Below are 24266 nucleotides of genomic sequence, written 5' to 3'. Positions count from 1 at the left end.
TATTATTCCTAATAATAATAAAATGTATTCTGCTTCATTAAACTTTACTTTCCTTGATGTGTTAGTGCTAAGCCCAATTGTTAAGTTATTTTATTTAATTACCAAAAAATAATTAAAAAAAACCTCCAGGGGTCGTGAACAGTTGGGGCTCACAGATCCCTGGCCTGTCTGTTAAAGCCAGGGTGGTGTCCTGATTTAAAAATCAAACAGTAAATGGTGAAAAGATGCTTCATGAACATCTTTGTTAGTCAAATCCATATCTGATATTTTGTTTTGGTGTAACACACAGGTAGCAAATGACAGTTATAATACAATAGCTGATTGTATTGTATTGTACGGCTAGGAATCCCCTGTACTGGAAAATCACCTTCTGGGATTGCCGCAGGCGTTGTGTTAAACCCACCTCTATTCCGACAAATTGCGACTTCTCAGCTGCGATTGGCTGGTACTCCATGGACTGTTTGTGAGTATGACTTGTTGACCAATCCTGAAACAGGAGGCGGGACAAATAGTAACAATTCTGGTTTAAGAGGCGGGGTTTGTGCGAATACGGGTCGGAAAGAAATAAAAAAAAGACTGCCGCAGATCGCAATGTGTCGGTAGCCTGTCACGTGACCCGAGATTCAAAATGGCCGCCCTGGTGTTTTGACGAATAATACTTTTGTGTTTGTTTCATTCTTTAAAGAAATCGGATATAAATCGTAACAATTGCGAAGAGAGTACATAGGTATATGATTAATGTTTTAATTTAAGAGCGCCAAACGGACAATCACGGTGTATTGTTATTTGTTGTATTGTTTTATACTATGCACTTTTGGGGTTTGTGAGGCAGCTAGCTAGTTAGCTAGCAAAATTATTTTAGGTAAAAATTAAAAGAAAAGCGATGGAAGAGCTCAGCGCCGACGAGGTAAGACTTTTGTGCGTGTTGTTCATTCACTTCTGTACGTTTCCTGTAAAAAGAGCTGATAAAATGTCAGTAATGTTGTGTATTTGTAATATAATGTAGTGTCATTGTCACCCTTTGAGCCGGAGCAGTGACTTGCTTTGCGAGCAGTTAGCTGAAGATGATTGAAGCCGCCACTGGCAGTGTGTCATATCAGCAATATTCTCCCAACACTCTCACTCGCATCACTGGCACTTACAGCCTGTAAAAAATAACATGTACTAGCAGTTTTCACTGAGGTGGAAGTCGAATTGTGCTACATTGTGTTAGACATGTCATTTTACCGGCTAGTTAGCTGCCTTCTGAGTAATTATTGATTTGCTAAAGCAGCTGGCTATCGGCTGTTTTGTTTAGCTTGCTAACAGTAGATTAGCCTGCTACAGTGTCCGCCGTCATTGTTAACCAAGGCAGGGGGAAAACAGAAATCGAGACAATCTTAGTAAGGTTGCTTTTAAAGGCTAACATTTTTGTTGTCATCTTCGCTTATTTCTGGTCTGTAAGTATTCAGACGAGCAGCTGTTTCATTAAAACACCCGATTAATCAGAGTACTGATGATACTAGTGTGCTGATCTCAATGAGTCGCACGGTGTAGTGGTTTAAAATCCAAGTCATGATCAACAAACCAAAAAAAACCAAATAAGTGTCATTTATATGCTGAACACCAGGTTTATGCTTGCGGAGCATTTTCCATGTTTATAAAAATGTACACCCCTCAACACTTTCCTGGAATATGTTATTTTTTCAAGAAGAAGCCTTTATTTGTCACATATACATTACAGCACAGTGAAATTGTTTTCTTCACGTATCCCAGCTTGTTAGGAAGTTAGGATCAGAGCACAGGGTCCGAGCACAGGGTCCGAGCACAGGGTCCGAGCACAGGGCGAGCCATGATACAGCGCCCCTGGAGCAGAGTGGGTTAAGGGCCTTGCTCAAGGGCCCAACAGCGGCAGCTTGGCAGTGCTGGGGCTCGAACCCCTGACCTTCTGATCAGTAACCCAGAGCCAACCATATTGCACATTTTAATGCTAAAATGGTTCATTTTCTTTATTCAGTGCATCAAAATATAAGCACAGATGTCACAGATCCATTAGGTTTTTACTTTACTTTTATTTACAGGTCTTCCCAATTAAGTCAGTTTTAAGCCGAGTTCACACTGTACGATTTTCAGTCCGACTTAATTGTCGCAGACAAAAACCGCACGTCTTAAACAAATTCTTTGGTCGTGAGTTGAGATCGGTGTTCTTAGATCATGTGCTTATTAGACTGTGATTACAGCGGTCTTATGAGATTGATACTCATGACTATGTACGAGGTGATCCTAATAAAACGTTAGCCGAATTCTGTTACAGATTGTGCTATAAAGTGTGTTCTCCTTGTCAGAACATACAACGAAGATCCTCTAATGATAGACCTCCGAATATTACACTCAAAAATGACCGCTTTCTGCTTATGTCATCAATCAGTGCGATTTGGGATCGTGCAGAAAATGGGCTCACATAAACGGAAACATTCTTCCAATCGAGCTTGAGGTAATAAGGATTTCATTATCACCAATAATGAATTTGTAACTGTCTCACAAGTTTGGCATAATCCAGTGTCGCCATAACAGGGATCACACACTGAGATTTTAGTCAGATATTTTTGACACTGCCAAAACTTTGTCATCGGCTGCCTTTCGTCGCAGTAGAACTCGGCTGTCAAGGAGCATGTCGCACTATGTGTTCTAAAACCACCAATCTCAACTCATGATCAAAAATTATTTTACGCTGTGAGATTTTTGACTATGACAGCAAAGTGGGGCTGAAAATCATACAGAGTAAACCCAGCTTAAGATCTCATATGGTTCGTAAACATTTTGCCCAGATCTATATACTGTAAGTCCATCTATTTCAACAGATAAAGGCCACATTTGCAAAGCTCTAAAAACTAAGGCTGCAGCAATACGATAGTGGAGAAATCAGAGCTCTGTGTATTAACCTAATAACCAGTAACTGAGGTAACTTGTTGAAATTCTCTTTTGCCAAGTTGTGTGAAAATCCAGAGGTGTGATGGTGGTTTGCTTTAAGACAAGCTGTTTCTGTTGTTCGGTCTTGTCAGTCAAGTTAACACACATTCACATCCTAAAAATACATCAGAGAGTCTGATCGGGAAAAAATGTCAAATTCAATTTAACTCTGATCCGGCGTGTCAAGATTTTACTGTAGTTCGTATAAAACCAGAAATCGTCTGAATGATGGGAAATGCGGTGGAATAGTTTAGAGATCCTGTTTTGTCAGTGCTGAGCACACCGTGTCTCCCGATCACATGACGATTTGCTGATGGTGTAATTGCCAGCTCTGTTTTTGGCTGTGCTGGAGTCTGAAACAGGATGAGGCTGAATTATCCTGCCATGCATTCATCTTCTTGGCATTTCACTGTCAGCCTTTATCAGGGAGGCTGTGGGGCTTGTTTTACTGTCCCCAGATGTTATGAGTCACTGGAGTGTGTGGTGATTCTCCTGCAGCACTTAACTGCACAACAACAGCAATATTATGCTTTAGAATACATTAGGGTTTACTTTAAAAAAAAGAAAAAAAAGAGGTATTAGTTCTGTTCTTTTTTTCTTCTCCATTCTGCCAAGGGGTCTGGTATGAGCTTATTGATTTATTTCAGCTTTTCTTCTCACTTTAATGTGTTCTTTGGATTTATTTAATTTATTAGCAGCTGAGAATTTTTTTTTTGCCCTGTGGGTTTTCTCCTGCTTCCTCCGGTTTCTTCCCACTTGCCAAAATGCTAGTAGGTGGATTGGCTACTCTTAACTTGCCCCTAGGTGTTCACAGGATAGGATCCCCCATGACCCTTAGCAGGATATAGCAGTTACTGAAGGTGATTGAATGAATGATTTCTGTGTCCTGCAGATTCGGAGAAGGCGGCTGGCCCGGTTAGCCGGAGGACAGACGTCTCAGCCAACCACCCCTCTGAGCACGCCGCTGACTTCACCACAGAGAGAGACCCCTCCAGGTCCACTGCCCGGGCCCTCCGGGGCCTCACCACAGCCTCTGCCACCAGCACCATCTCATTCTCTGGGCCTCAACACCCAAAATGTCACGCCTGCCACTTCCCCAATGGGGGCTTCGGGTAAGTGCGCTATAGCAGTGTGCAAAGATGTTTGCTTTTTTTTTTTTTTATAATACGTCTTGTATTTGGTGCTAAAAGTCTAGTAAAGAGAAATCCCTCTTAAATGTGCCGAGCATTCTTTGATGTTCTTTTAAAACGAAAAGAAGCCAAATGTTTATCGCTCAGCGCTGCCTGTTACTGCAAGATAAAATCCTTTATCCTGTCAGTACTTGTGGATGCAGAGCTTTTAGGCACGCATCCATCAGGAATGGCTCAAATTACATTATATTCCACCACCATGCAGCTTATCTTTCAACATGTTTAGTCAGTCATGATTAATAAATCTAATCTAATGTGTAATGTAATAACCGTTCAGTCATATTTTAAAGTTTAATAACGACAAGCTGGTGCTTTTTTTCAGCCCTGTAGAATTCAACATTTTCAGCATTTGAACGTGAAATAATGTCTCAGGAGCTCTTGAGTTCAGAACAGACCCCGGTGAACGTTTCTAGCATCAATACTAGGGTAGTTTGCATTCTATATCAGGGGTCTAGGAATAATGGTAGCTAGTACCCAGTGAAAAAAGTGCATCGTCATACTGGCAGTGTCTCGCTTCAGCCTTGGCTGGAGTTCAACCTGAGCCTTGTAGACGGGCCAGACTGATGTTTCTCTCTCGTTGTCTGATTTACTTACTGTCTAGGGTAAATGGGGAATGCCGTGCGGTGATTACAAGTGCACTCACCGTCATCTAGGCTATGACCCAGATCTGAGGTTCTCAACCTTTTACAACCCGTCGGGTTAAAAACCACTGACCTATGCGTAATAAAATTGTTTTTATCATCTTGCGCAATCACCTTGGAGACTGTAATTCAAACCAAATCTCACCCCAGTGAAAAATCGTAGCATTTTATAGATGATCCAGACAAGCTCAACTCGCTTTCTTTTTTTTATATTCCCTTCTGTTTTGATTCATAGCTTTTATGTCGCTTCTGATGATATTAAACGTCTAATGATTTGCATTCCCGGGAATCGGGAATTTGCAAAGCTGTCGTAAAATGACTTGTTTTGTGTTGACAGCATGAGCGTGGTGCTATTGTGGCTGTTATTCAGAACACCTGATTGAGAGCACAGCATCACATGAAAGTGCAGTTTTAACAAAAGAACCCGGCTGCAATGTATAACAGCTTTTCTCTCAAACCTACAATAATGGGCTGTGTTCCAGTGCATCTGCATTTTGTGCTTCAGTGCATAATGCAGGACAGTATAGTCTTTAGGTGCCTTTTTGAATGTGTGTTACAAACTGTGCCAGTTGTTAAAGGTTCAGTTTTTAAAGGTGAACTCTGTATAACTATGTCGGCACTTTCAACCGACAGCATGGAGTCAGTTAAGCAGAAGGGAAAGGACTGTCAGGTTTTATGCTGCATTCAAATTAACAGGGAAATGAGTGTCATAACTCAGTTTTGTCATTCTGTGTGGAAATTGGGGAAAAAAACACAGATGCCTCCAAGAAAGCTTGTCTTTTGTTTGCTCTCTCAGCACCAAAAGCTCAGGAAGTAGCAGTAAGCAAGCCAACTAATGTTATGTAAGTGATAACTGTAATGTTAATGATTTGCTTTGTCAAAACAGCAAACTGTACGACCATTATAGATTTAACCAGCTAATGTGTTTGTATGTGGATTGATCTAGCTCATGTTTATATAACCTTATTACCATATTGATAAGGTTATTCTGACACAGGATTAGTGCTTGTGAGGTGAAATGGGCTCTAAAATTACAAACCTGCTGCTTTAAATCTCACTATTGTCAATGCATTTTGAATATGTAAGGAGTAAAAACACATCGAGGCATGTTTTTATAGGAGAATAATCAAAGAAGGGGTGGTGTGATGTAGCCTGATACAAAGTGACACTCCAGTGTTGATAAGTTTTCTATAATAATATGTCCCGAAGTGTTTCATTCCTCTTGTACCATGGTAATGTAATCACTGCTGACCGTACATCTTATCAGTTTATAGCTGTGTTTAATGTTGTCGAACGTCAGTAAAAGGTTACTTCCTGTAATCACTTGTTACAGCAGCTATATACATTCACTCTTTCTTTCACTTTCACTTAGTAAGACAGAAAAAAATGCAGCTTGTCATGTTACTCAACCCACAGAGCGCAGTGCTCTTCAGCCTTAGATTTCCCGTACTGGAAAACCTAAAGTTGACCTCTGACTGTTACAAAGCGCTGACACCTTACCAAAAACTTCTACATCAATGATTATACAGCTTTATTTGTTAAATAACAACACATTTTAAAAAAGTGTTTATTATAAGGTTTAGCTTATGTGAAACGTCTGCCATACAAGTCTCTGTGAATTATCTGTTTCTATAGAAACAGTAACGTATTAGAATGCGCAACTATATTCAGAGGTGCTGTTATAGAAAAGTAATCAACACCTTCTAACCAATCCTATTCAAGCATTCAACATTGTTGTGGTTTAAGATGATATATAATCATAGGAGCAGTGGTTATGATGACATCTCTATCTTTTAATCCAATTACAGACGTAGGCATATCTAAACTGCACACCATACACATCATAGTTATTGGTGTCTAACTTTGTTCTTTGATTTAGGGGTGGCTTATCGCAGCCAGAGCAGCGAGGGAGTCAGCTCTCTCTCCAGCTCCCCATCCAACAGCCTTGAGACCCAGTCTCAGTCCCTGTCTCGCTCCCAAAGCATGGACATTGATACAGCATCCTGTGAAAAGAAGTGAGACTGTTTTTCCGCATTCGGCCATTTGTCCATCAATCTCATACAGTGTGACAGTATACAAGTCTGTAAATCAGTCATAGGCATAATAAATATTTATGTTCCTAATTTTCCTAAATCTTAATATTGTTGTTCACTCACTGTTATATGTAATATGATACTCAAAAGTTCTTCCTTGCTATTTAAGTGTGATATTTAATATTAAAATGCACTTGAGGATCACAAACATATTTTTGTGTTTGGCCCTGTCCTTAGCATGTCCCAGGTGGATGTGGACTCAGGAATTGAGAACATGGAGGTAGAGGATAGTGACCGCAGGGAGAAACGCAACCTGGCTGAGAAGGTACGCACTGCACCTACTACTTTACCCCTTAAAATTACTAATACATTTGTCCCTCCTTTACAGCTTTGGAGCTTTATGAATAGGAAGACTTTTCTTTTCCGGTTACATTTGAATATAGATTCTGAGGTTAAGAAACACAGATGCATGAATCCTGGTGTGAAAACTGCAAAGTAAGAACCCAGCTGCAGCAGTGGTTTTTTTTTTTTTTTTTTTTTTTTTTTTTCTTCTCCCTTTTTTTCCTTTTTTTTCCCTTTTTCCTCAAGTGGGCAGGCTGCATTATCCTGACTGGGGTAACAAACCCTGCCTCAAGAACATAAACACAGTATGGGTGAAACAGATCTCTCTATACGACAGCAAACACCTATCTATCAGAATGATTTAACACTGCGTACACTATATACACTCACCGGCCACAGGAATGTCATGTTAATACCGAGAAGGACATCGCTTTGCTCTAAGAACCGCCTCTGTTCTTCATGGCACGGATTCCAGAGGATGTTAGAAATTGAGATTCTGGTCCATGTTGACATAGTTGCTGCAGATTTGTCACCTGCACATTCACGCTGCAAATCTCCTATTCTGCCACATCCCTAAGGCGCTCTGTTAGATTCAGATCTGGTGACTGGGGCAACCGTTGAAGTACACTGAACTCAATGTTATGTTCCTGAAATTAGTTTGAAATGATTTGTCCCTTGTAACATGCCGCATTATCATTTTGGAAGTAGCCATTATAAGATGAGTAAATTGTGGCCATAATAGGAAGCAAATGATTAGCAACAATACTCAGATAAGCTATGGCATTCAAATTGGTATGAAGGCGCTTAATGTGTGCCAAGAAGACATTCCTCACACCAGTACACCACCACCACCAGCCTGAACTGTTGACAAAACACAGGCTGGATCCATGGATTCATACCGTTGATGCCAGATTCTGACCCTACCATTTGCATGTGGCAGCAGAAATTGAGATTCATCATACCAGGTGATGTTTTTCCAATCTTCAGCTGTCCTGTTTGGGTGAGCCTGTGCCCACTGTAGCCTCAGCTTTCTGTTCTTGGGTGATAGGAGTGGAATCTGATGTGGTCTTCTGCTGTTGTAGACCTTCAGCCTCAAGCTTAGGAGTGTTGTGTGTTCTGAGATGTTTTTCTGCTCACCACAGTTGTAACGAGTGGTTATTTAAGATACTCTGTTTGTCCTGCTTGAAACAGTCTGGCCATTCTCTTTTGACCTCTCTCATCAACAAGGCATTTCTGTCAGCAGAACTGCTGCTCGCTGGATGGTTTTTTTTTTTTTTTGCACCATTCTGTGTAAACATATCCAAACCAGCCCATCTGACACCAACAATCATGCCACAGTCAAAGCCACAGAGGTCACATTTTCCCTAGTCTGATGTTTGATGTGGACATTAACAGTAGCTCTTGAGCTGTATCTGCATGATTTTATGCATTGCGTTGCTACCACATGATTGGCTGATTGAACAATTGCATGAATTAGCAGGTGTACAGGTGTTGCTGTTAAAGTGGCTGATGAGTATATAGTCAGTGTTAAAATCATTATGCTAGATAGGTGTTTAAGTGTTATGTAGCTGTATTGTGTTTATTCTTTACTGATCATGTTACAGTTAACTGGCTAGCTTCATGCAGAACATTGTGATAATGCAAAAAAAAATACTGATGTAAAGAATATGAAGTATTCACAGGATGAGTTTCATAAACCAATTCTTCCTGCTGTTTTGCAGGACTCTTCATCTAACCCAGATGTGTCTGACGAGCAGGCTCTGCAGCTCATCTGCAAAATTCTCCGTGTCTCTTGGAAGGAGCAAGACCGTGATGTCATCTTTCTGCCCTCACTTGCTGCAGAGTTTCAGCAAAATCCAAAAGATGGTGAGAGAGAGGGAGCGAGCAAAGGAGGATGGGTGGAGATAGTATTTTTAATCCCATGTACCATGATTATCATGATTAACTGCATTCTCTGTGTTTCTTTTCCACTAGTCTATTCTGATTTCAAAGACCTGATTGGACAGATCTTGATGGAAGTTCTTATGATGTCTACCCAATCACGTGACTCCAACCCCTTCGCCAGCCTGACAGCCACATCACAGCCAATCACTGCTGCCAAATCTCCAGACCGCCACCTGACGCTGGTCCCGCCTTCCAGCCAGGGAAACAGTCCCATGATGCCCTGTGGAGGCTCATTTGGTGCCAGCTCTCTGTCTAGGCAAGTGTGGACAAACAATGGGGCCCATTTGTAATTCGCATACATGCAGATTTGGGGATTAAATATGCATTGCACCAGATTTACATGTTTGTTTTACATTTTTTCCCAGTCTGCTCAATCAGATTTGTTCATATGTTGTTTTGGTAGCAATATCTACATTTATTTGATGTCATTTTCTCCAGATCGTTTTTTTTTTCTGAGTCTTGTTTTGTCAATCACATTTCTACATTTCCATTTTATGTTCTGTGAAATTTCCTATTGCTTTCAGTCTGTATGGATGTAGTCCATACCTTGGTCAAAATTCTGCCAGGATGAGTGCTCCATCTGTGCTGACACCCTTAACTCCGCCTTCACTTCCACCTCCGTCTGCTGTTTCACCCTCACCCTCACCTCCACCTGCACCTTCAACTGCCCCTCAGCTTTCTCCCAGTCCATCAGCACCACGCCTTAGTTCCCCCTATCCAACCCCATCTGCTCCCCTGTCCATCTCTCAGAGATACAGACCATACTCTCTCAGCTCCTCTCAGGGCTCCTCCCTCCCTATGAGCATAAGCCCCAGGTCTGGCTTGTCTGCTCCTACCCACACTCCATCCACACCCTTGACCCCCCAGCCTACTCCTCTGCCATCCCCTAGACACTACACTCGTCAAACACCTGCCCCAATTCCCTTCGTGCCTGGCTCACCTACTACTACAGCCAGAAGAGCTGCCCTGGCCTCCTGGATGCCCTCTAGGTATCTTCTTGCTGTGTTAGATGTGAAGTTTTGCCTACTACACCAGTAAAAAGTAATAACAACACTGCATCAACTGAAAAGGAAATATATGTAGTATATATAGTTTTAGTTTCAATGAAATTACTGTATGGGGTAGTTTGCTGTTAACTAGTTCTTTCATTAAACTGGTGTGAGGCACATTACATAACCCTTAACTCATGCATGCAGGTACACACACTAAGTAGGGGTTTGGTTCCAACCTTCCTTAATTTTTAACAGATTTTTATTATACATACTTTGCTGCTGCTATATAGTTGTTCATTAGTTGCTTTTTAGCCTGTGTAGCTATCGTTAATCAATAACGTTAGTCAGATGTGTTATTGACAGTAGTGCCTTGCTTTCCTTGAGAGATCTCATTAAACCCTCCCCTGTACTTCATTCCACATCCTCATATCTTCCCAAACTGCACTCGTCTGTGTGCTGTGACCATGCCAGTCCCTTCCCGCTCCTTTTCTTTCCCATGTCTGACATGTCTCAAGACAGCAGTGATGAAGAGCTGGAGGAAGAGGAGGAGGAGGATTTTTCTGGGGTTCAGTTTGGGTCAAGGTACCAGTGCCAGTGTGTGTTGCATACTTTAGAGTGCTGCCTGGCCACTAACATAAACACATTGTGCCCTGTGCTGGCACAACAAACGGGGATTGCCATAAAACATAGCCCAGTGGTTTAGAGTAGGTAGTGTTGATTTTTTTTTTTCTCATGCATTTTATGTTTGATGTGGACCTTTTGTTTTAACCTATGGCATTATTATTATTATTATTTTTTTTTAAATATAACATCTAGTCAATGTCATGAGGATACTGGACTAATTTCAGCGTGCAGCATGAATATGATCTAGTCAACATTTTAACACCACCTCTGTCTATGCTTCTATTGTTGTCTGTGTCATGAAACTATTTTTTCATAAGGCTAATCATGTCAGTGGTATTGCTGTGATATTGCATTAAAATTACCCAGACATTGAGGTGCTTAATCCTTGCTGGATGAGTAAATAACCTGACTAATAAGAGAGGCAGAGGTGTGCTGTGGAGTGTGTCCTCTCACCCAGGAATCCTCGCTAATGCATGCTAAATCAAAATTTTCTGTTTTCATTGACTTTCCGTGATCTGCTTTAGTTTTAGTTTGTGTTAGGGTCTTGCTTGATGCATTCTTTTAGAATGTGGAACATCAGTAGCGAACGTTGAGAGTTTCTCAGAAAAGATCAAGAAACACAAGCACCTGTGGTCTGGTTTGTCTAAGCTGCATTTTAAAAGGAAATTAAGCTAGATCTACTTTTGAATGCATTGCATCTACTCAAGACCTGATTTAAAATTCTGCATTCTAAATGTTTTGATGTATTTGTTAAGCTAACACAAAGCCTGCCAAACCTTCTCTTCCAGTGTAGACTGTGGTGATATAATTTCTCCATTTCTGATTCTGATTTCTTGCATTTTTTTTTTGTTTGTTTATAATGATCTCCGCCTTTCTTCATTTATCTCTGTATTGCCTATAGCTTGGGTGCATCTGGTGGTGGATCGGCTGGTGACTCAGGCAGTGACCGCTTTACTATCGAGGCGTGTAAGGAGACTGAGATGCTGAACTACCTCATCGAGCGCTTTGACAGTGTGGGCATGGAGGAGAGGAAAGCTCCCAAGGTAGTAGCTGTTCACAGAGGAAAGCTTCCTCTAATGAAGCTGATACATGGTTATTCAAATGCAAACAGAAAGAAAATGAAATATTTATTTTCACAGCTCTTTCATATGACATTAGCCTTCTTAGACGAAAATAGAAAGCTCAGAAAGTCATATGCTTCCCTGAGTGAAAGTAAAACTTGCCTTACCATTGAGCCAGGGGGAACTTCCCTCTTCAGGCTTGTGTTATGAAGGAATCTGTCTGCTGTACCTCCTTGCTCTGAGTGCCATGTTGTGCTGTTGTAGATGTGCAGCCAGCCAGTGGTCAGTCAGCTGCTCAGCAACATACGCTCCCAGTGTATTTCCCATGCTGCTCTTGTGCTTCAGGGGGCCCTTACCCAGCCCAGGTCAGTGCTTACAGACAGTCTTTTGTCCTTGGTGTGCCTCTCTAATAATCAGCAGTCTGTGTAGTACCGCCTGAAGAATAATTTTTTAATATGTAGCCATCTATACAAGCCTCCTATGCAACAACCTCATAGTCATATTGCTTATTAATTCTTTGTTTTAATTATCTTTGTTCCATGAAGTGTGGAGGATGTTTTGTATTCTTTTTGTGATGTGTTTATAAATCCTTAAAAGCATATATATTTTACAAATGAAAGACCTTGTTAAATTGTATTAAACTTTACTAAACATTACGTGGTGTCATGCATTTTGCAAACCTAATTATTTTTTGAATGACATTCAAAGGTACAACTTGAAACTCCGCCCCAAAACAGCTGGAGTGTTTGTAATTCACTGTAAATTAAGCACTCGCTCATTAAAGACTCGCTCACTCACTTACCTTTTTCACTCATCTTGAGTAACTGCTTTATCCTTGTTAGGGTTATGAGGCAGAAATACACCCTGGATAGGACGCCAGTCCATCACAGACACTAAAAGACTATTTTGATTATATATCAGTTCTTCTGAAGAGAACTGTTATATTTGGCATATCATCCAGGCTAAGTTTTCACTGAAAAGTATTAAATGTAGCTTGAGGATGCCTTTACAAACTCTGCTTTTATATCTCATCTTGAGGAAAGCCTGTGTTTTTGTAAGATTTCTTTGCCCCAATCCTGCCCAGGGCCCCACTGCAGCCCTCCCTGCTGGTGCCCTACATGCTGTGCCGGAACCTTCCATACGGCTTTATCCAGGAGTTGGTGCGCATGACTCACCAGGAGGAGGAAGTGTTTAAACAGGTGGGAGGTGCTGCACACGCTTCAGGCTGATTCACTTCACATTTGAAGCTGAGGAGGAGGACTTAATTGATGTGACAGGCTCAATGGCATCAAATCTGTTTTTGAAATCACGGAGATGTTTTTAAATCATCTTAACATCATCTTTAATACCCAGTAGTCCTCATTATTTGAAAGTATGACTTTACAACAGTATTTGTTGTATGCAGCATGTTGTGGTGTTATTGACAGAATTCGGTGGTGCATTTGAAGCAGCAGGGGTCTTACAGCAAAATAAAAATGATTAGAATGACTAAGTTGTGATGCAATGTTTTTTTTATTATTATTATTATTTATTTATTTATTTTTTATTAAGTAAAACCAGTACTAGACTCTAATCACTGTCCTTCCTCTTGTAGATCTTTGTCCCGATTCTTCAAGGGCTTGCATTAGCTGTGAAAGAATGTTCCTTTGACAGCGACAACTTTAAATATCCTCTGATGGTAAGAGTGCCCTGTGGCAGTCTGTCATGAATCATAAATATAAACTTTTGATATATCTCTAAATGTTTTTACATGTTCTTTCTTATATCCAATGCTTTTATGCCCCAAATCTACTGCAGTGAAGTGAATTGCAAATACTTAACCATTCTGCAAACTGGGGTTGGTTTTCTTATAGATACACCCCAGTGAAAATAGTATATTATACTGTATCTTATGAAAGGGCATGAGGTACAACAACCACATCCAGTTGGTATTTCACATTCTTAACTCTTTTTTTAAAAAAAAATAACATTTGGATCTGCTTGCATCACTTTTTACAGGCTTTATCTGAGCTCTGTGAAATTAAGTTTGGAAAGACGCACCCTGTGTGCAATTTGGTAAGTTGATTTTTGTTGATACCTACCTGTTTTTGTAAGACTGAATGTGACTAGTTGTACAAAACGTCTTGACTCTATATGGGTGCGTTTGTACAGATCACCTCTCTGCCGCTGTGGTGTCCTGATCCTTTAAGCCCTGGGGCAGGCAGAGAGATTCAGAGACTCTCATTCCTTGGCACCTTCTTCAGCCTTTCTGTCTTCGCAGAGGATGATGTGAGTCAGTTCTAGTGAGGCAACAGCATGTATATGGACAGCACAGTGCAAGATCGAGGTTAATATTTCACCTTGTTAAATTTCTCCCACATTATATGCTGTTTGTTTTAGACGAAAGTGGGAGACAAATATTTCTCAGGCCCTGCTATTACTATGGAGAACACGCGTGTGGTCAGTCAGTCCCTCCAACACTACCTGGAGTCTGCCAGGGTAAGTGCGCTGGCTCAGGTGCTTGTTCAATTTTTTTAATTAGATGTCCCTATCACTCACTGGAACACTGGATAGTACATGGTACTCTTATTAGCCAGTAATGATATTTTGCTTTTGCCATGTCAGAGTACAGAATGGATTACTGACAAATGAAAGGCCTCTGAGCGGAATAGGTTTTTTTTTTTTCTTTTTTTTTTGCAGCAGTCCCCTAGAGGAAGAGCTACTAATCCAATTAATTTAATTATACTGTCACATATTGCTGTGTTTCGAGTCTGTGATTATGGTTTTGTGGTCCTCAGGGTGACCTGTTTAAAATCCTCCACAACATCTTGCTGAATGGAGAAACGAGGGAGGCTGCTCTGAGCTACATGGCAGCTCTGGTGAATCGTAATGTGAAGAAGGCTCAGATGCAGGTATGACTCGTATCCGATTATAGCGGAACCCAAACGCAACTGAACCGCTCTTGCAGAATGAAGGGAACAGTGTGTGCACAATCAGTGCATTTAGATTAACAAAATAATCTTAGAACTGCAAAAAAATTGGATTTTTTAGTAATATGATCATTACCTTCACAAGCATTTAAGTAATGTCATAATGTGAAATTAAAGCTCCACACCTTCATGAACCAGTGAATCCAAAACATTATACAAGGTCATGTTTTTGGTGCACACTGGTAGAATAGCTACTTTTTTTAATCTGAAAAAATGCATATATATTTTAATCCATTATGTTCTGTATTTCTTGTCATTTGGTTGGAAGCACAATTCACTCAAGGGTACTTGGTGCTAGAGAGTAACTCTCAAATTGCTTTACTGTTAAATATTTATTTGGGAGTTTTTACACTTACAAATTTCACATAATGTTGTCTTTCATTAAGCAGTCTCCATTTTAATCCAAAGACAAAGACATGCATTTTCCCTTTAACCAGTTATATTTTCTCACCTTCACTGATGATAAATGATTTACTGATTATTTGGATAAATATTTTCACTAGGTGTCTTGTCTGGATTTTGTGAAATTTTTTTTGTCATGTATAGTGTGTGTATAGTATGTTGTATTGTTAGACAGTCTGTTACAAATATGGTATTAATCTTTTTTTTTTCTCCCCTGGGCTTGGCTACAGACAGACGATAAACTGGTGTCCACAGACGGCTTCATGATGAACTTCCTGTGGGTGCTGCAGCAGCTGAGTATGAAGATAAAGCTAGAGACAGTGGATCCCCTCTACATTTTCCACCACAAGTGTCGGCTGAACGTGAGCCTGGAGGAGACCCGGCTTAAATCCAGCCTGGAGGAACTGAAGAGTTGGCTTGCAGAGCTGCGTGAGTGCATGTCTAACTTATTAGACTCCATGTGCTTTCTCTTTTATTTAGCTTTTTTTTCTAATGCAAATGTTAAAAATTAACACTAACGTATTAAAGTAATGTTTGTTGATGTGCTCCTGACATTTCCGCATGTGTCCATAAAAATGTGCTCAGAGGAAAGACTCTGAGCAGTGATATGGACCACTATCATGTATCTGTAAAAGCAGGCATCTTGACTTGCTGATCCATCATGTTGTCAATTCAGAAGGCTCCCCTTGTTTCACCAACATTCAGGGGTTCTAGTGTAGGCATTGTTTTAGGGGTTTAACAATGAAGGAAGGAGATGTATTTCTTTAGATTCCCAAAAGAGCTAGCTTCAGCTAACTTCCACCAAATTGCTGACTATATATTTAACTTGCCTTGTTTTTCTACATAATACATTATACACTAGTTGGGTCGTACTTGCTGATGTGGCATATCGTTATTTGTTTCTGTCCTTTCTTAGATGAAGACCCTTCCAAGTTTTCGGAGCCCAAATTCCCTACGGAATGTTTCTTCCTGACACTACATGCACACCACCTGTCCATCTTGCCTGGATGCCGCCGTTATATTCGCAGACTAAGAGCCATCAGAGATCTGAACAGGTACATGCATGGATACTCGGTAACAATAAGAATAACAGGGTTTTTAACTCATTGCATTATATTCAGTATTGTTATATGTTATTTAGTTTTAAGGTTGCATAGTTTTAAAGCTGTTCTAACTAAATATCCCACTGGATTGAACATGAATGCTTTGCTCTGATCTGTCATTTTGGCCCTTTCCAAACACTGCTTGAACTAAGAGCTTAGGTGATGCAGGTACTGCATTAATGACCGTTGTTCCAGTCCCCAACATTAAAAGACAAACCCTAGACGAGACTGCTCAAATGAGCTCTTTTTTCTGACAATATTCTCTTCTGAGTTGATAGTTCCCCCTACTGTTGGCATCGCATAACACTCAGCAGTTGCGGTATGATGTTTCCTGGTTTTACATTTTGTGTGTGTGTGTGTGTGTGTGTGTGTGTGTGTGTGTGTGTGTGTGTGTGTGTGTGTGTGTGTGTGTACTGCAGAACTGTAGAGGAGCTGAAAAACAGTGAGAGCCAGTGGAAAGACTCCCCCTTGGCCACTCGTCACAGGGAGATGCTGAAGAGATGCAAAACCCAGCTGAAGGTTTGCTTCATTGAAACTCCTTTCCACTTTTCTCTGCATTAAAATCAAAAAGAGAAACAAATGTAATACTTTTGTTAGTGAGTAGAAACATTATGATTTTTTACAGGAATTGAAAATTGACATCCAACAAACATTACGTTATTTGTACACTTATTTATTCATAGCAGATGCTTTTATCCAGTGCGTCTTACAAGTGAGGCAGTATACAGTCCAAGCATCTAGCTGTTTGAGGAGCTGACAGAAATGCAGCTGAACTAAAGATACTGAACTAAGTATCCACCAACTAATGGAGTAACTGTAAGGTGTAAACTGTAACTGTAAATTAGTTTTATTATTTTGTTATTAGTTTTATAAACTTATTAATTTTATTAAAAAGGTAATCACATAACAAAAGAGAAATCACCAGGTTAGACATATACACATATCTACACAATCAGGGGAAAGACTTAAGGGTGTTTTTACATGTTCAGATTCTCTCAAAAGTGCTGTGTCTTCAGGCTGTTCTTGAGGTTTTTAATGGAATTTTCAGAAATTAAGTTGTATAATTCACTTACCAATCAAATTTTGTACCACAGTATAGCAGTCTAGCTAGGCAGCATTTACTAGCAGAATGAGAGGAATGGAACACATATCCTGGACTGATAAGGAAAGAAAGGAAGAAAAGAAAGGAAGAAAAGAAAGAAAGACAGATACATATTGACCATATTCAGGCTCCTACTTCAGTGTGAAATGTTTTGTTAAAGTACTGCACTCAAATGTCCAATACAAGTAGGTTTTATCCGAGCTGAGTGTTCTTGGATAATTAGGAACTTATGTGGGTGGTACTCAGAAAAAGTACAGCAAAACTTTCTCTAAGCTGTAAATTCTCTTCCAACAAGTTAAAGCACTTAGTGACAATATTCTGATTCCTAGTTCCAGACATTTTAATAATAGCAGCCATTTCTTGATGTAAAGGCTTTGTCTAACTGTCATAAGTGTTTTTTGCTGTTCTTGTAGAAATTGGTACGTTCCAAGGCTTGTGCTGATGCCGGCCTGCTGGATGAGAATCTACTGCGCAGATGTCTCCAGTTCTACAGTACAGTTATTCAGCTGATTATGCGCATCGTAGACCCTGTCTACCCAAAGTTAGTCTCTTCCTTATTTACTGCTAGAGCATGCACTTTACTTGTGATGTTCATCTTACCTGCCTTTGTCTGTCCAATCATATTACAGCGTCACCTTGCCCCTGAATCCTGAGATCCCTAAAAGCTTTGCTGCACTGCCCGAGTTTTACATTGAGGATGTTGCAGAGTTTTTGCTTTTTATTGTGCAGTAAGTTCATTATATTTTACTGAAGATTATTTGGTGAATCAAAGACAGAATCGTCTCCCCTGTGTATCTGAGCCCAAGTTAATCAAATTTCCTACTCTCTTTGCTAGGTATTCTCCTCAGGTTCTGTATGAGCCATGCACTCAGGACATCGTGACCTTCCTGGTGGTGTTCATCTGCAGTCAGAACTATATCAGAAACCCCTACCTGATTGCCAAGCTGGTGGAGGTGTTGTTTGTTACTAACCCAGCAGTTCAGCCTCGCACCCAACGCTTCTTTGAGATGATCGAGAACCACCCGCTGTCAGTCAATCAGCTTGTCCCTGCACTCATGAAGTTTTACACAGGTTAGTTGGCTCGATCTAATGAGCTCTGTAGTTATCACAGGAACTGAAGACTATTTTATATCAGCTGTGATCTCACTAAACATTTTAATGGATTTTTTTGTGCTAATAGATTTGACAGCTATGATATTTTACCAAAATCCTGCAAAATCCAGTGACCAGTTAAACAGCTCATTTATGAAATATGAATAAGGGTTTCACAGAAAATATTATTTCTGTCTTAGAAAAAATCCTTTTTGTTGAATGTTGGGCATTGCTTTAACAGTTTGTTTTTTTCCTCCCTTCTTTTTCTGCAGATGTGGAACATACAGGAGCCACTAGCGAGTTCTATGACAAATTCACCATCCGCTACCATATCAGTACCATTTTTAAGAGCCTTTGGCAAAACATTGGCCATCATGGCACCTTCCTTGAGGAATTCAAGTGAGTTTATTTCCTAATCTGAATGATACAGTTACAGAAAATGAACAGTGAGTCATCAGCTGCAGTGGAAACAAGATGGATGATTTGTTGCAACTGGTATATTAAGTAAGGCATAAAACAAGACAGACAGACATGACAGGGCATGCAGTCCATGGAAAATAATCAACAATGGTAATTATTTTCAAAAACAGCACCTTCCAACAGTGTTTATTGTTTTTATGCCACAGCAGTTTAATGTTGTGGAATGTCCACAGGACAGATTCATTTCTGTTACCAATTATAACAGCTATAGACAGTCATTCCCAAAATCTTTGTTTCTCTCTCATGAAATGAAAACGAAAAACACACACACACACACACACACACACACACACACACAGTTTGTCCTGAAAGCACAAACTCAGTTGTCCTAAAGACTCTCCTGTGGCAGAAGATTGACTGACTCAAAGTTCTTACGCTAGAGACTCCTTCCTTAAATGTTAAATAAACATCTATTTCAGAAAGCTTTACCATATCAACACTTTAGTTTTTCTTTGTTAAACAGCCTGCTTTTATCATCTGTTTATTATTAGTCTTAGATTATGTGGAGCAGCTGCCATACAAGTCCCTGTGAATAAGCTGTTACTATAGAAATGATAATGTATTCGAACGAGCGCGTTAATAAAATGGGGTGTGAATTACAGCTGGCACTGCTGTCAGAGTTGCTGTTATAGAAAATTAATCAATATTTTCTGACCAAGAGATTCTTATTAGAGAATTCAACACCACTGTGGTATAAAATAATTTGATGTTGATTTTTTTTTTTTTTCCCCCTCACAATCTGGCACTAGCTCTGGGAAGCAGTTTGTGCGCTACATTAACATGTTAATCAATGACACAACATTCCTACTGGATGAGAGCTTGGAGTCTCTGAAGCGCATCCACGAGATCCAGGAGGAGATGAAGAACAAGGAGCAGTGGGAGCAGCTGCCCAGGGTTAGTGCACAGTAGACCGTGAAGGTTCAGTATTGCGCTGGTCTAAACTGAACATTCAGTGCAGATTTTCTGTTAGAAAAATGTACAGCTGATATGTGAATGGAAAGTAATTTCATACTGACCCACACTGATGGACGTGTCCTATTTGCCTCAGGAGCAGCAGCAGAGTCGCCAGTCCCAGCTGACTCAGGACGAGAGAGTGTCTCGCTCCTACCTGGCTTTAGCCACGGAGACTGTGGACATGTTCCACATTCTGACCAAACAAGTCCAGAAACCTTTCCTCCGCCCTGTGAGTCCTGCTTCTGTGGTTTTAATGCACCTTAGGAGCTGAAAGATCAATACCAGACAGTCTGGGACAATTAGGTGGCTTATTATAGAGCAATACAGGAAATTAATTTTAGCCATATAGATCAGGCAATGACAGTATCAAAAACAACAAAACAGAAGATGTTTTTGGGTTTCAAGAGGTTAACAGAGCAATGGGGGGTGGCTAAAGTTCCTCTGGGTGTGTAGCTTTGGTAAACGAGTAAACAGTGAAGGATTAGTACACACCTGCTGCCCTGCAAATGAACCTCTTGCACTCTGATCCCTGCAGGTATTTATAGTCTTGTGTGAAAGTTGAGCTGCTCGTAGTCATTGGATAGGGTTTGTTTAGAGAGAGTGAGGAAAGAATCCTGTTTACCCTGATAATTGAGTACTGTATGGACAAGCTAAATATATAGTGTGCAAAGTGCTAAATATTTTTTCATGATTACTGAGAGATATTCTGGTGAATTGCACAGGAACTGGGTCCACGACTGGCTGCCATGCTGAACTATAATCTGCAGCAGCTGTGTGGGCCTAAGTGTCGGGATCTGAAGGTAGAAAACCCAGAGAAATATGGTTTTGAGCCCAAAAAGCTGTTGGACCAGCTTACTGATATCTACCTGCAGCTGGACTGTGCTCGCTTTGCTAAAGCCATCGCTGATGACCAGGTTTGCTAACGTCCCAGTGTCTCATGTACACAATTAGAAAACTACTTAGAGATATATGATTAAGATGACATGAAGTAAAATCTGTTTTTCATCATTCTCTTGGTTTTTGGTATGATCAGAGATCATATAGCAGGGAACTCTTCGAGGAAGTGATTTCTAAAATGAGAAAGGCAGGCATCAAATCCACCATCGCCATCGAGAAGTTTAAGCTGCTGTCAGAGAAGGTCGAGGAGATAGTGGCACGCAACTCTCAGTCTGAGATGGACTACAGTGATGCTCCAGATGAGTTTAAAGGTAAGGTTGAAATCTCAGCCCTCGAGCCCTTAACTACAGGCTGAACATAATCTCCTGGCAGAATGCAGGGTACATACTTCCTTTGATTTCCCCCGACTGCATGCAATCTTAACGTATCTATATCCTCCTAGGTATCAGCTAGCTGCTTTATGCTTAAGTTTACTCCACATGCTCTAAGCATATTTTTGATCCTCACTGATATGTATTCATAATCACAAATTTATAATACTTTTTTATTTCGTAATAGATTTCATATTAATTTATTTATGTAGTTGTACTGTAACTGGCGTGGCAGCTGCTGCAGAACAGCAAATAAGCCTGCATTTTCCTGTTGTGTGTCAGATCCTCTGATGGACACTCTTATGACTGATCCTGTTCAACTGCCTTCTGGGAACATTATGGACCGATCCATCATCCTGCGACACCTTCTAAACTCCCCAACTGACCCCTTCAACAGGCAGCCTCTCACTGAAAGCATGCTGGAGTCAGGTACAAAACGCACACTATTCACCGGCTATAGATTGTACAGAACTGTTTTGAGCCCTTATCCAGATCTGCCAACATCCATACACACGTCTTCTCCTACAAGTGTGTAATATGTTAGGAATAAAAAAACGAAGGTGCATGCTGTTTATAGGAAAATAATCCACCTGTCTGAAGTTGATTAATTTACTTTAAGAGCATACGCTGAAGTGTTTTAATCCTCTTATACCACAGCAGTTTGACAACAGTTAGAATATTTTATTTATCTAAGAATGATGCATCATACTTTTTATCGTTTTATAGTTATGTGTAATGTTGTGGAACATCCGAGAAGCAAATTAGTTTGCTCTCTGTCCCGGACTTCTAACGTAAAGTTACAGCTTTGCCTCTGACTGTTACAAAGCTCTGACACTGGAGACTCCTTCCAAAAATACTAAATAAATGTCTCCTCACAAATCTCACTATATGAGCAATTACGTGTTTTTTAATCCATTCATGTGGAGCATCAACCATGTAAGTCCTTGTGTTAGCTATTACCATAGATTTTGTAGTATACAGTAATATACTGTCAGATCGGCTGTTATAGAAAATTAATCAACACCATCTGACCAATCAGATTAAAGAATTCAGTAGTGCTGCGGTATAAGCATATTTACGTCACATCTAGCTAAGTGCTTATACTACTTATTGACAACCCACACTATCTCTATACTCTATATTCTGTGACTGCAGTGTGATATACAGGCCAGTCAGGCTGTGAAATTAATTATCATATTTATCATAATGGCAAACTGGTAAAACTGATCTGGCTCCAGCAGTGTTTTTACTCAAAGAATCTGGTTATTGGTGTTCACATCACTTCCTGTTCCACACAGCCAGCAGCTAAACATTTTCTTATTCACATAACCATGTCTGAAAAGTTGCTTTGCTTTTTACATTGCAAATTTTACATTTATATGTTTATACAGTAACTACTTGTTGTTTGAATTTCTAATGTTAGTCTTACTCTTGCTGTCTTCTGCAGTTCCAGAGCTGAAGGAACGTATCCAAGCTTGGATGAGGGAAAAGCAAGGAGGACGCTTTTCTCAGTGAGCTACACTCTCCGTCAGCTGTTTTTGCTGCGCCAGAAATCAAGTTTAAACAGATTGAAGAGAAAAAGGCAAAGTTTTTTTGTTATCCTTTTTTTCCCTTTTTTCCATCTTAAAGGCTCATGGTTCTAAATTGAAGCATAATAATAAAGATTAGACTTTTAAAAGTTTCGCTTATGACTTTGTATATATTACATATATACCTATATTTAATTGAGTGGATGTATACCAAGACATAGAGAAACTAAGTTTCAGAGCCTAACTCCAAGGAAATTGTCCTCAAAAAAAAAAAAAAAAAAAAATTATAATAATTTTTGCAAATTTAAATTGGTCTACATATTTTTTTCTTTTATTTTAAGTGATTGTATTTTGGTGGTAAGAATGAGTTCTTGGTGATTTTGACAGTAAGGGAGAAGTCAGGAAATATTGTGCTGAGTCACTCCGTTTTGAATTACATTGCTATTCTACAACCGTGCAGCCAATGGGCATGGGCTAAAACACATCGCTATTATGTATTGGTCATAAAACTGACATACTGAGCCCTGGCCGTTAATGTATCCTGATGGAAAATTAATAAAAAAAAAAAAAAAAGGCTTGAAATGAACATACTAGGTTGGTTTTGGAAAATAAAAAGGTAGATATTGACATGATGGAAGAATGTCAGTGGAGTATCAGTTGATTACAGAAGCTGTATTACAAACATTTTATATTAAGAATTATGAATAATGCACAAGCCGGCCACCCAAGCAGTTCATTTAGCATTTCCATAGTGTTAAAGCTAAAACCTCAGATGAGAACAGAATGTGAAACAGTTTACAGCATGATCGTGATGAAAACAATGCCAGTACATGCAATGTCTTTTTTTTTTTTTTTAACTTACACAGTTTTATACAATGAATTGATTCATAATTTTCTGCTCTTCATATTAACCCTGGTTGTTGAGCTTCATCGTGAATTAAATGAGTCATTTTCACAGAAGGTTTAACTGCACAGGAATCCGCTTCCTTTGCTACAAACATTTTTTGGACCCAGGACTTCAAACTGTAATAAATGGTAATGCACACTTGCTGTTGTTATTGCTGTTATTGCTTTTGTATACAAATTATTTGGGGGGGACCATGATGCATAAAAATAAATGAAAAGGTGATTTTCTGGATTGATTGTACTGGTGACTACCTGATAGTGAAATGTAGGCTACTAAAACAGAGTAAAATGATTTTAAGTAACGCTATGCATTTATTACATTTAAGAGGAGAGTGGGGTCAGTTGTAAAACTATCAGTTGCTCTAATCAGCAACAAGCTACAGTGATGACACTCATTCCGCACATGCTCAGTCCCTGCCTGCAAAGGAACAGCAGTTTAATTACAGTGCTGTAGAATGTATCATTAAGTCAGATTTTGATGAATGAAAGTCATTTTCCTCATCTGGAGTTCATTTTGAATTGTGTATGAATTTGCATATGCAAAGGAAACCAAAATAGGCTAGTTTTGATCACTATCTAGTTGACTATCAGTTAGCATGATTGATAGTTGACAATGATTGATTGTTGACAATACTGGTTACCTAGCATGACACATTTCATGTTGGTTGATAGTATGAAAATACAA

General features: G+C 39.8%; 1 protein-coding gene across 2 annotated transcripts; it reads left to right on the top strand.

Annotated features, from left to right (window-relative positions):
- Positions 1 to 578: 578 nt before the first annotated feature.
- ube4b (ubiquitination factor E4B, UFD2 homolog (S. cerevisiae)) lies at positions 579 to 23813 on the top strand. Of its 2 annotated transcripts, XM_026920947.3 has the most exons (29): positions 579 to 907; positions 3842 to 4061; positions 6660 to 6795; positions 7051 to 7138; positions 8877 to 9021; positions 9130 to 9355; positions 9624 to 10088; positions 10563 to 10673; positions 11617 to 11758; positions 12041 to 12141; positions 12861 to 12975; positions 13371 to 13454; positions 13775 to 13831; positions 13928 to 14044; positions 14156 to 14254; positions 14554 to 14667; positions 15378 to 15576; positions 16064 to 16202; positions 16670 to 16769; positions 17766 to 17893; positions 17982 to 18080; positions 18188 to 18423; positions 18717 to 18843; positions 19674 to 19818; positions 19973 to 20107; positions 20601 to 20792; positions 20912 to 21086; positions 21429 to 21575; positions 22594 to 23813. In XM_026920947.3, the coding sequence occupies exons 1-29, from the start codon at positions 884 to 886 to the stop codon at positions 22659 to 22661; spliced, it is 4134 nt and encodes a 1377-aa protein (XP_026776748.2). In that variant the 5' UTR covers positions 579 to 883; the 3' UTR covers positions 22662 to 23813. The 2 variants fall into 2 exon arrangements, with proteins under 2 accessions (XP_026776748.2, XP_026776747.1); XM_026920946.3 differs by lacking the exons at positions 9624 to 10088; positions 10563 to 10673 and having other exon boundaries at positions 580 to 907.
- The last annotated feature ends 453 nt before the right edge of the window (positions 23814 to 24266 follow it).

Source organism: Pangasianodon hypophthalmus, chromosome 16 (genome assembly GCF_027358585.1).
Source record: "Pangasianodon hypophthalmus isolate fPanHyp1 chromosome 16, fPanHyp1.pri, whole genome shotgun sequence".
NCBI lineage: Eukaryota > Metazoa > Chordata > Actinopteri > Siluriformes > Pangasiidae > Pangasianodon > Pangasianodon hypophthalmus.
This window is presented reverse-complemented; position numbering and strand designations above follow the sequence as displayed.